The 13,205-nt window shown below is 37.5% G+C and overlaps 1 protein-coding gene across 1 annotated transcript; it reads right to left on the bottom strand.

Annotated features, from left to right (window-relative positions):
* Positions 1 to 234: 234 nt before the first annotated feature.
* On the bottom strand, positions 235 to 1,146 carry LOC119192499 (the record flags this gene model as incomplete). Its single annotated transcript, XM_037446313.1, has 1 exon — positions 235 to 1,146. A coding segment is annotated over one exon (912 nt), but the record flags the coding sequence as incomplete, so codon positions are not given.
* Between the last annotated feature and the right edge of the window lie 12,059 nt (positions 1,147 to 13,205).

Genomic DNA, 13,205 nt, shown 5'->3' with positions numbered 1-13,205 from the left:
TCGTGCAAAACAGTTAGGTATGAAGAGTTTAGCAAATGGTACGCGTGCGTGGAGCACGAGCAAGGGTGGGTGGTCGCTGGTGACGGCGCTCCAGCGGCGGTGGCGCGGTCACCACTGACTACGGCCGTAGGACTACGCGTCTACAACCGCTACGGACTACGGCACGGCCGCACCGACCGCGACTACACCAACACCGCAGTAAATAAACAATATAGTAATACACATAGCAGAAGACTAGAGACCGACAGCGGCGAGCGAGCAGACACCGCTGGGATTTGCTCTGATCGAACATAACCTAAAACCAAGGAGCCGCGGCACGTGCGCCCTTACATAAGGGTGGCGCCGCTCGCCCGAGCGACGACACCGCATAACCTCTAGACGGCGACACAGTGCGAGGCGCGGCGGACCGCCTGCCGGCTCGGGGCTGACGCTGGGCGTACCTTGTCGTCCGACGATCTCTGCGACGTGCTCCGAGGAGGGCACCGGCACACACTCGGTCATGTTCTGCGATTTCTTGGCGCGGTCGTCCGGTGGCGGCGCGAATCCCAGCGGGCTCGCCAGCGGGTTGGTCGCCGGCAGGCTCTCCCCGAGGCTCAGCATGCTCAGCTCCAGCGCGAGTTGGAACGCGCGCTGGTCTTCCACCAGTCCGCCACCGCCGCCTCCGAGATCACCGAACAGGCTCGTCGGCATTTCCACTTGGGAAGCAATTTTGTCGGCTAAAGAGAGGTCTCCCTCTCTGTCACTAGTAATAAAAAAATTGGTGGGTGCGTTCGATCGTTTCAAACGCCGCGCTTTGTCATGTGAAACGCACGTGTGCCCGTCGCGCGTCGCGGCGATGAACTGAGTTGCCGGCCGGCGAGCGCACGCGCTTTGCGCGCAGCGCGGCGGGGTGGCGGCGCGCGGGACGGCGGCGGCGGCGGAGTGCCGGCGGGGTGCGGCGGTGCGGGCGGCGGAGCGGGGCGGGGTGCCGCGGCGTGCCGGCGGGGTGACTGCAGCCAGGGCGGGATGCGTCGCAGCTTCCGCCCGCCCTGAACCGCGCGAGTGAGCGCGGTCGCGGCGCGGCGTCTGAGCCGCACTTGAGCGTGTGAGTGGGCTCGCCACTCGCCAGGTAATTATTTCGGGCTCACGTTTTACGGCGCACGTTGGCTAGTGGCGATAACGGCTGCCGTAAAAATTATTATGATTTATTTACAAATAACACATACTGTAACACTCGCAGCGATTACTGGCACGTACCTAACATAATCAAATATTATGTAGGTCTAATTAACATTTATAAATAGTACGAGCACGATCTTTGAAAATCAAGCGTCGACTTTGGTTAATTAATAACTCCGTCAATATTTCCATTATCAAATACCTACAAACTTTATTAATTAGCAATTACGTTAAAACGACACCGAGTGTAGAGCATAGGTCATCAGTGTCGAAAACAATGAGTAACGTGAGTTAGACGAATTTGAAGCGGCGCCTGCAGTTGGAGCGCTTATCGCGGCGCGTTATCAGTCAAAGGCGACGGCGAAATTCTGGGAACGACCTTACCTTCCGGGTCAAATGAGTAACGCAGAAATAGTATTGGAGACTACGAAAACGATATCTGTCCTAAATACTTATCGGTAATAGGAAATTTAAAAATAGTGCTAAGTATGTTATTTGTTTCATTGAAGATGGGAAGTAGAATCTCCTTGCCAATAATCTTTAAGTAAATACTGCGACATTGTGTTTTTTTTTTCAGTTAATACTGATTGAGTCAATCACGAGTTTTTTTTATGTTCTAGGGTCAAATGAAAATTGGGTTCACCTGATGGTAAATATTCAATTATAAATAAACATGTTCATGGGAAGCAGTGATAACAACAATTTGTTATATATAAAATCATCCGAACACATATTCATAAAAATACATGGTAAATAAACCCATAGGAGGCTTTTGGCTTCGATAAGAAAGTTAGGATCGCATATACATACTAGTCAATCAGACAGAGATAACGGACTGCTGCTTGGCGGCAAAAATGTACAACGCTGTGATGCCTGTCCAGGCGGCCCTTTGTTTTCGTCCCTTCTATGTCTAATCATAATTATGAAATAAACATAATCTATGTTTAGTTTTATAACGCGATTTATAAGTGTGAAAAAGAAATAGTCACCTTTTACTATTCCGTAGAAGATTGCGGTTCGGCAATTGAAAATACTGATGGTAGCTAGTTTTATAATATGGGCGAAATTGTGTTTAAAAAAATAATAAAAAAATAATAAAATACTTTATTTATCACGTAGGCGAACAAAGTTGCACTTATGATACGTCAAAACAAAGAATAAGAATAATTATTATTTCTATACAACTATTAAAATTACTTATATAACTATGGAGATTTTAAATTAGGGATAAAGTTTATACAAAAGACAAGGTACAAACCGAAGTAACCAGCTCGGGCTGGCAAGTAGGGGGAAATAGAAGGGTAACGCGTCGCGATCCTCACCGGCGAGGACATGAGCCCTAACCTAGCTAACCTACCAGCCTTTCACTAGCTACCTAAGTGATGACTACCCGAAGAAGAAAGGCAGAAAGAAACTCCGGGCTTTTTGTCATCAATTGTTCAGTACTTCTTTTGTATTTTTTTCCAAGTCTTTCTTGTACATAGTCACAATAGTTATATAAGCTAATGCACGCACATCACCGTTAACATGGGATAAGATGAAATCCAATCGACTAAACCTGGAGCGGCATAAAATAAAATTAGCGATAGCAAATAAAAGAGAGAGAACAGTTTATCTGTTATAGGATTAGGTTTTTAAACGGTTACGACAAAGTGACCATCTACACTTAATGGTTATTGGAGTGGGGTCCAATAGAATTTCGACTGACGAAAGATGATTCCCTTCAGTCGACACAATTATGCCGGCATGTTGGAACTGGATATACACAGGCTGATATCGGAACGCGAAAATTACGTGAGCCAATATGGCGGGTTTTAACACCTTGTGTGCGGTGGTCGCTATCCGGGCGGATATATATCCCACCAGCACAAATAGGTATCTTATTTTCAAAATAATACTACATATCGATCAAACCTTTTCTCTAAAGCACCTTACAATAACCAACGGAACTGCTTGATGGAATCAATTCCAGAACTCAACCTAAAACCGATATTACGACACCTCGAAATCCTTGCTATCAACAAACAAGTTATTTATTAGTGGGTAAAACAGCTCTGTGGTTTTTAGCTATTTCCGGCGATGGTTAAATGTGACCGGAAGACAGGTCAAGGCTGGACATACACGTGGTTATTGGCGAAAAATTTACTGCTTTATTAATTCATGTGCTAATAAATTAAAAAAGAAAAAATATTTTTGTCGTCCGTATTTATTATATGCAGATTGTGTACGCATTACCAGTGGCGAAAAGTAAAATTTACCAAACGGTAAGCCGATATTTATATACTAATATGTATGAATGCGGTCTGCCCCGGATCTTGAATTTTTAAGGTGGGGCAAAGTTGGATAATGCCGCCCCTAACCATCTATAATTTTTACTTTTGTCATCAACATCATCATTTCGCGCTCCGCGGGAAATAATTTATGTGTGTTATATACTGGATGTACACATAAAATGATTATATAACACAATAAATAATGAATTCCTGTGATGTTTATATTCAGATAAAATTGTAATTGTAATTAATATTTTCAATTGTAACTTTTTTTAGCAAGAAATAAAAGGCTTTTTTATTTTTATTCATTTATTTATATACTGGATGTCTCAGTAGTCAAAGTGGCGTTAATGATGAGATGTGTATTCGTCTGTCAAGTTTGAATTTGCCGCTCTCTAAATTCGCCGCCCGGGGCACGGGCCCTGGCTTGCCCCCCCCCCCCCTAGATCCGGGGCTGGAATGCGGTCTGCAAATTGTTCTGATGATAATAAAATTCTACCTAAAGGGAAATCGGATTATATGGACCCTTCACCACTGCGCCTTATTGTTACGAACGTAGAACATCAATTATGAGTTTATCGTCTAACCTAACGCCACAAAATCACACCCGCGTTGCCCCTTTTCTGACAACAACGTATCAACAATGTTTCACCTTACAGTGTTTGGTCATCATGGTAATACATACAATAATTTGCATGTTATGATCAACCAATAACACAACTATGTTGCTTTTGATACTAAATGGATTTCCGCCGTCAATTCTCATTTTAATGACATAAGAGACTTGCTGTGAAAATAACAGATATACACAAGTAATACATCGACGTCTTCACTTTCTTCTCTATATTTATTGTTTGATATTTTTTTACTGGTGTATCGAATATTGCGCTGTTTGTTCAAATATTCAGGAGAGGCTAAAATTTCAGATGCTGGGTACCAGTGGCGAAGCGTCCAAACAACCTGATTCCTACCGGCTTCCCTTTTAGGTTTATTTACGTTTGGCTTAGTTCTTGTATTAGACGCGATATGGTAACTAAGGCAAAGCTTTTTGTCTCGGGTTATCTATTGAAAATTTGCACTCTTCGCCACTGGGGTACTACTGTCTAGCAGTTGTGAAGGGTCCATATAACTCGATTTCTACCGGCTTCCTTTCGTAATTTATGTAAAATGTTATTATCATTGGAATGATTTGCGAACCACATTTACGCATGTTACATCCTATACCTATTATGTTGTGTCGTTTTTCCTTTTGAAAAAATCACCTTACACCACTGCTGTCCAGATCAGTACAAAGTAAGTCATCTTATTTTCCCTGTTTTGAATGGAATAGTTTGTTAATTCAATGTAATGTAGGTAATGGAAGCAATATTTTCATTATATTTTAATTTAAATATTTATTTAATAAAACTTGTCTGTAGCAGTTTCATATAAATGTAGATACTAAATAATTGTAGGTTCATCGTAAAACATTCAGCAGAAACTTATACATAAAATGATTATGTACCTGTTGGGCGAACGAGACCCAATTTGTTTGTTCGGGTATGTTTTTAAAATATGCACCTTGATAGAAACTTTGGGTATAATATTATATTTTGTATGACTGAATGAGGGTACGAGGAGGTCAACTGATATTTTTTTCGTAGTCTAATGTTAAACCTATAAATAGATAAAACGTTACAATACTGAATTACAGTGTATAGAAATCTACCCCCGCTGGATAAAGGCGTAGTGTTACATAGATGTTGTCGACTTGTTCTTTAGAAACACTATACTATTATCAACACAACTAAATCTTCTGTTTATACTTCAAATACAAGTAATATTACTTATAAGAAATAAATAAATACATCACTTATCGTAAATCCGTCTTACTATCCACCAATGTTATGAATATTTTGATCACAACAACCGACTTCCCTAAAGATATTTAGTTTCCAATGCAACTGCTATGCAAAACACGTTCTTATTCCTAAAGCGATATAGATGATTATAAACAGTTGCTTGAAACTAGGTCACCAAGGGTTATTGCCCGGGCTGAAATAAAGGGCGGCTCTCGATATTTCAAACTTCTTTTTGTGAACCTTTCCCTATTTTCTTCGGGTATTTTCGCGCCAAACTGAAACTAGTGGATTTCTATTGTTCAACATTATATTGTTTTATATTGTTTAACATCTAAAGTGTTCTATAGTATAGCTTTATTAGAAAACTGTCTGAAGATTTTAGTGTTATTTTCGCACTTATGAACAGTTCCTAAACAACAATGACATAAATTCTGTTGTTAATCAGTCAGAACTACGAAATAATGATATTTTATAATTAAAACGATCTGCCACGTTTAAAATTAATTAATTGTTTCCTCAGGCTAGACATAGTTACAAATTCTATCAATAATTTAGGCAAATTAATGACAAATGAAAATGGCTTTGTTAGTATAAGTTAGCATTCCTTTTTGTTACGTAGTTATAATTCAATACCAATCCTTTAATTATATTAATTCCTATATTATATATAGGAGTATATTCACCCTGTTGTGTTCATTGTACATAATTTTCGGTGTACAGTCAACCCCAAAAATAGCATAATTACAAATCATTAAACTTTTTATCCTTGTCAACGATCATTTTTATTCACTAAAATAAACTTCAAAGGATTTACCTTATTTCAGATAAAGAAACAAGATTATTTCCATTGAAGTCAATATCTAGAAGTGCTTACAAGTTTTGAATTTGTTTATCTACTTTGAAGGTATGTACCTATAACTAAAGGACGTTGGGGCGTAACTGCTTCTCAACGGCATAGCCTCCATTAGTCTACGCTGGCCCAATATATGGCATAAAAAATCGGCTAAACTTGTCCTGGGATCAAACTATATACAACTGGGCCTTTACTCTGTATGATAGTGTAAACGCGTAACGCGGCCGTGTCATGTTATCTTCGAGAAATGTGCGTGGAATGGTATTCTGTAAGCCAAATTTCTATAGTCCTAAACATGATGCGTTGTGTTACGTGCTTGTTACACACTGTTAAAATAACGTGCGGGATAGAGAATAAGGCTCCTGGGGCCTTGCTCTCTATGGCACGCACCGCATCGTGTTTGAAACAGAAATTGACATACAGAATACCATTCCACGGTTTCACGAATATAACGTAACACAGCCGTGTTAGTTGTATACACTGTCTTAAAAAAGACCTCAGGGCCCTTATTCTGTATGATAGTGTAAACGCGTAACGCGGCCGTGTCATGTTATCTTCGAGAAATGTGTGTGGAATGGTATTCTGTAAGTCAAATTTCTATAGTCCTAAACATGATGGGTTGTGTTACGTGCTTGTTACGCACTGTCAAAATAACGTGAGGGATAGAGAATAAGGCCCCTGGTAATACAGGTCGACGTAATGCTAGCGACCGACGTTAGTTGACATTTATTTTTGACACCATTGTACATAAGATAATTTATTTTTACCCATAAAACTTATACATAATTTAGATTCCTTAAATTATTATTCTACCGTTAGTTCGAAAACGTTTTCAGTTTTCATCAGAGAGGAAAGAAGAAAAGGAGTTGTAGCTCTTATAACCAGTACCGCCATCCAAGTGACTGCAGTAAAAAAAAATGGTTAATGTATCTCAACTACTAGGAGCGCATAAACCCGCAGCCCTTTAAGGATAGAGATGAGTTGGAGTTAAGTTTGTTATCGATTACTACGCCTTCGCAATACTAAGAATGTTATAATTAGAACTCGATTGTTCTGAAGGCGTAGTAAACACTCCAGCACTATTCAGAATATCTGAAGTGTTGACTGTAAGGATAGACATAATAATATCAGTCCCGTATTATATCCTGTCCCACTGTTGGGCACGGGGCTCCTCTACTACAGAGATGGATTAGGCCTTAGCCCTTAGGCCACGCTCGCCTAGTGCGGATTGGTAGACTTCACACACTCTCTAAATTCCTATACAGAACTTCTCGAGTATTCAGGCTTCCTCACGATGTTTTCCTTTCCCGTTAGAGCAAGCGATAATTCGCAAACAATACACACATCATTTTTTAGAAAAGTCAAGTGTGCCTTTGGGATTTGAACCTGTGAACATTCGTCTCGGCAGTCCGATCCAACCCAACTAGGCTATCGCCGCTTAAGGATAGGCATGTTATTTAATAAGAAGCTCGACCTCCATCGTCATGAAAACATCACACCTTTATCCCTTTTCAAGAGTAGGAAGAATTATAAGTGTCATTTACCGAGCACAGTTCCAGACTCGAAGAGGAAAAGTTCAATAGAAATGGACCTGGAATTTGAACCTGAGATCTCTGCGTGTCGCGTACGCAAAACGTCTCCGATACTAAGGCAATCATATTATATAAACAAAAACTATATTTATGATCCTTACTAGCTTTGTAAATCTTAAAAAAATATATTAATTACATCAACCGAGCTCAAAACGCGTTTTTAAAAGAGTCACTATGCAGGGGTTTACATTAATCGCCAAATTAGATACCAAACACGATACACTCGGATACCAAACACGACGACACATAAGAGTATATAAGCTCACGCGTGACCACCGAAGGGATAGACTGAGGCGTAATTAGTATCACGGTTCGTCGAACTTATTTCCGTCCCATATGAGAAGGCGGTTAACGTCATATCGGTTAATTCCTGGTAACTAAGTGTTTTAAATTGAAATATAATTGCCTAGCTTTGATCGCGCTTTAGACCTCTGCCAAAGCGATGATCGATAAACAAGAGAATATAAACAGACTTTAAAAAAGCATAACTACTAAATATGTCTCTGAAGGGTCTTTAAATAAGTCCCTCCTAGATAAAGCTTTGTCCGTAGCTCTTTGTAATACTCTCTGTATGAGTTTTTACGTCTGTCTGTAGGTTCTATTATGCGTAATGTAGTGAGAATAAATGCTGCGAGCCCGTCCTTTGTACCTGCTTGCAGTTCAATGTTCAATGTCGACCGGTCGTGTGACCAGCCGGTGAGAAATGTCGGGGAACATGTGGGATTTTTATTAATTAATATAGTTGAAGATTTTTTTTTTGTTTATAAATAAATAAATTAAATAAAAGTTATGATGTCGTTGTTATTTTAGAACAATCAATTCTGCGAATATTCGCTTCAGTTGAGTTAATGTTTGAAAAAAAATTATTTACTGCTGCTTGATTAAATGATTCTATTTTATTTTATTTTTATTTATTTATTAGGTTTTCCAGCAGACTTAACACTACGACTATAATAATGAAGCAAAATCTTAAAAAAAAAACACGATTCTCTACACGAAATATGAGACTTAACACATAACACAAATGACAATCGGTAATAATACAGATACATACCCAATCAGACGCTACTAACATGGGAAATATCCCGCTCCCACCACAGTCACCCTTACCAAGTACTCAAGTTTAAGAATAAGTATGAAGCGACAACAATGAAAGCAGGTACTGATTTTTTCATCCGTCAGCTGCTTGAGGGGACGGCAGATGCAAGTTTTGTGCCTCTCAGTCTCCAGATAAAACGGATGCGAAGGGAACAATCGATTTCGAGTATCGCGAATGGTTTCCGTTGTACTACTTCCTGTTTATTTGATGGATTGTCGTTTTATAGATATGATAAAGTTTTTATCTAGGCATTTGGTATGTATTTGCAATATGATGGAAGTATGATATACGTTGCCGCTTCTATGTTTTAGTTCTGTAGTAAAATGGAATAATCGAATACAAACTTTATTATTTAGGTACTTCGTAGTCGCCTAACCGCCTTTTTAATAAAAAAAAACCAATCGATTTTTTCGATCTATTTCAAAAAATTATCAATGAGAACGAAGTTTTTTTTACATGCTTACAAATCATTAATTTCGATTGGTTCACTCACGGAGTCGGATTGAAGATTGAGATTGGCATCCATTATTGAAAACGGCAATAAGAGATAATTTTTAATAGACAATATATTTTTATTATGTTAATTATACATTGCTTTAAGGTATAAAACGAGAGCTTACGTATGAAAATAATTTTCTTGCATTTTGTATGATTTTATTAAATGTTTATTGTGATTAATTGTATCTCATTATTATAGCTCTCTCTTATGGAGTATGGGTGAGTAGCTTCCATCAATTTGTTTATTTTCACCAATAAGGAATATCGTATAAACATAATCTATTAAAGGATATTAAAGATAGAACCATAACTAGTCTAGTTATTCCGACTCAAGGTAAGAATTGTAGGGTACACCTTTGTAATAAAATGTAGTTCATCACACGAATTACTAACTATATTACATAAGTTTTATCGTTAATCAATCTCTACATATTATAAAACAAAATCTCCCGCCACATCTATATGTCTGAACACGATAAACTCAAACACTAAAAAACTAATTTTGATTAAATTTGGTATGAAAAGCAACTTCAGACCATGGGCATATAGGCTATTTTTTATCTCAGGAAAATAGGCAGAATTTTATCCTGGCACAACTATTTCACACAGCAAAGCCTCAGGCACCAGCTAAATATTAAAACAACACGATATTTTTAAAAATAATTTGTCAGAGATGTTAAACGCAGTCCCGAAATAGAATTTCTTTTAATATAAACCTTGTTTTGGCGATGAATAGAAGGCAAGCCGATAAACAATGCCTCCCACAGTGACACCTCCCGGGTAATGTTGAAGCGGTGGTAATGGCCTCTTAAGCGTACATTTTACCCATATTTGAAGGAATTAGTGGTGTTATTCATAAATTAGGAATAAAAAAATATTGCATTCTAGGCACTGTAAGATGTCTTTTACAATCTTTAAATGTAAAAAACAAAAAATCCTATGATTGAAATATTTTTAGTTCTAATTACAACAAGAATTATAAAACTGTAATTAATTGACATACAAAATGTAAAGATTGGATTGAATTTGTACTAAGGTAACAGCATTGCTTAGGATCATAATATTCTTTACAAACACTAGTATTTTCATAACGTACAATTAGAAGTGTACCACGACAAAAAAACTAAAAAATATGGAAAAAAATATATTTAAGTGGTAGGTAATGCGTACAATACTTCAGCATACATAACTGTAATTCGCATAAGAAACTAACTGAATACTAATCTTCATACAAGTGACAAAATCTTCAAACTCGCTAACCGTTAAGGGTGGTTCGGTAAAAGGGTCCGGGACCCTAGCCGGGACCTCGGTGGCAGCTGGCGAGGTCGTTGAACTTTGCGCTAATTCCGCCCAGCCAAATAACATAGGTATTCACGGAGTTCCGTGGTTTTCCCGCTTCGGAAATGCCGTGTCAGCATGCATTGTGACCGTGTGTAAGTCATTGAACGAGCGTGTTTTTACGTGATCTGTTGTTTTATGTTGTCCTAGTACTATTTCTTTACATTGGACTAGAAAATGTATTTTAAATTGCACGTTTTTTTTAAATAGTTTACTTTTTATATTTGACCATATTTTTCTTTTCTTGTTACGAATGTAAAAATTAACAATTTTTTTACGATATATCATACTAACATGTTTTTCAAACCTACAAACGAAAGGCTTCTTGTTAATTATAAAAGGTACATAATGTCTAGAGGTGAAGAAATTTAACACTAGATAACACACACACTTCGCGCGTTTATTCAAGAAAGCCTGGTAGGCAGTTAGAGGCAGGCACTGGATATATCATGTAATATATTTTCGTTTATATTACATGATATATCCAGTTTGATTATTCCTTAATATAGTACAGGCGTTTCACGCACCTAAACATCAAAAATGCCGTCTATACGTATACTTTAATTTCAGGTAATTACCTCATAACAATGGTAAATACTATTAATATAATTCTTTTTCCTCCACATTTATTTCTCACCGGTTCACACACCCCGCCGTTTCCGTCAAGATTTGCGCTGCGAATTTTTTCATTCCGACATTGACCCGGCGCATTGTGAGTGCCCTTTCTTAGGGGTCCTTTCTCAGGGGCCCTCACAGCTGCCACTGCAGGCCCGGTGCAACAATGCACCTCCTTGCTTGGATTACGCGCCGGTTGCATTCAATTTATAACGTTTATTTTTTCTTGTGATTTAAGTTGTAGGTTGTGAACCATGAGAAAGTTTTAATTCAATACAAGTTTTGATCCCATGCTAGGATGGTTGCGATTATCTACAATTTAAAAAAATATAATCTGAATTGATTTTTCTGTGACATTTTTCGTTAATGCTCGGACTTTTGAGGAACAGAGCAACGCGGTGGTCACACCAACATCAATTGGTGTTTCTGATTCACAGTCGCGTTTATTAAATATTAGTAAAATTGCTATATGGTCAATATATCGGCAAAATAGGCTTCTTCATCACTCTAGATTGCTATTTACAAGAGTGGTACCAACCATATGATAAGCATATATTATAGCGTAATCAACTTAGTGTATTTGTAATTATGTCAGACCTTCGCCGATATTCGTATAAAAATGTATTCGTCTAAAACTTTCCATGAGATTTATTCAACGATTTTATATTCTACGTCACATGTTTATTATTGTAGATGGCAATGACCCGCAGTTACTCCTACTAAGTTGAAAAAAATAAAACAAAGATGGACACACGAAATGTAAATAATAAAATGTCCATTGATGGTTCAAACAATAAAATTATTTACTACTCATTGTTAAGGCTGAATGATTCAATGACCTTCCATTAAAAGTGCTAATCTGTTACATCATAAACAACTTCGATTCATGATTTCCTAGTACTAAACGACAGTTGTTGTAAAAGTGTTAGTTTTTGCACCTTTTCCCTTCATTTTGCGATAGGAAACAATTAAAATGTATCCTGGGCTATTTTATCTTATCCATTTGGTTTTTTCTTGCACCTTTGAAATATTAACAATAAGCCATTTACTGGAAAGATAACAAAGAGTAAAGGGAACTCAGGTATTTAAGTAAAAAACTATTACAATGTAAGTTTTCGTTTGATCTTTTAGACATTATGTCTTTGTGTCCTATGTTTGTGTTGATTTTTTAATTACCATGATTTTCGGCTATCAAATGATGGTATATACGTCAATGATGGTATACATGTTTTGATACAAGTAGGTAAGTAAGTATACCTGGATAATCAGTTACCTTTGAAATAATCCGACCTTTTGATCTTTTACAAGTATAGGTATATATTTTACCTTATTTTAACAGCAAGAATTTGTTGCTTACATTTATTCTATATTCCGATTCGAATTATATCTAGACGTTGTATATACCACAAGAAAAATAAATTCGCAACTGTGTTCATTACTGTTGTATCTAACCATTTCTTTACGTATATAACTATTTAGGAGAATCTAAAAATAATAACACCTTTCGGAACTTTAGGCGTATTTTTTTTTCGTATAAAACAAACACGTTGAAGGCTTTATTGCGCAAGTATAATTTTCATTTTTCTAAAAACCTTCCAGTGGTCCATATAAAAAACAATACAGATGTAACTAGGTGCATAGGTATTTGTAAACGATAGTTTTCTTGGTAGCTAATAACATAAGTACCAACCAGCACTTTGTTAGTATCATTTACTGCCACCAAACAGTACTCACTTATGTGCAGGCTCAAAGATGTAGTATTAACTAGTGTTATTGCTGAGTCAAAGATAGCTGAGCAAGATTTTTTTCATTATCAGCATTCAGCAATGCAATTGGAAAGTTTAATGTAATTTTTCGTCGCATTATCTAGTAATTAAGTACCAATAAAAACTAAATCGTTATCATAAAGAGACTGAGTATTACAATTAATTAGTGATA

This window comes from Manduca sexta, unplaced genomic scaffold (assembly GCF_014839805.1).
Source record: "Manduca sexta isolate Smith_Timp_Sample1 unplaced genomic scaffold, JHU_Msex_v1.0 HiC_scaffold_2846, whole genome shotgun sequence".
Taxonomy (NCBI): domain Eukaryota; kingdom Metazoa; phylum Arthropoda; class Insecta; order Lepidoptera; family Sphingidae; genus Manduca; species Manduca sexta.
Note: the sequence above shows the minus strand (reverse complement) of the source record. Positions and strands in the feature narration are given on the sequence as shown.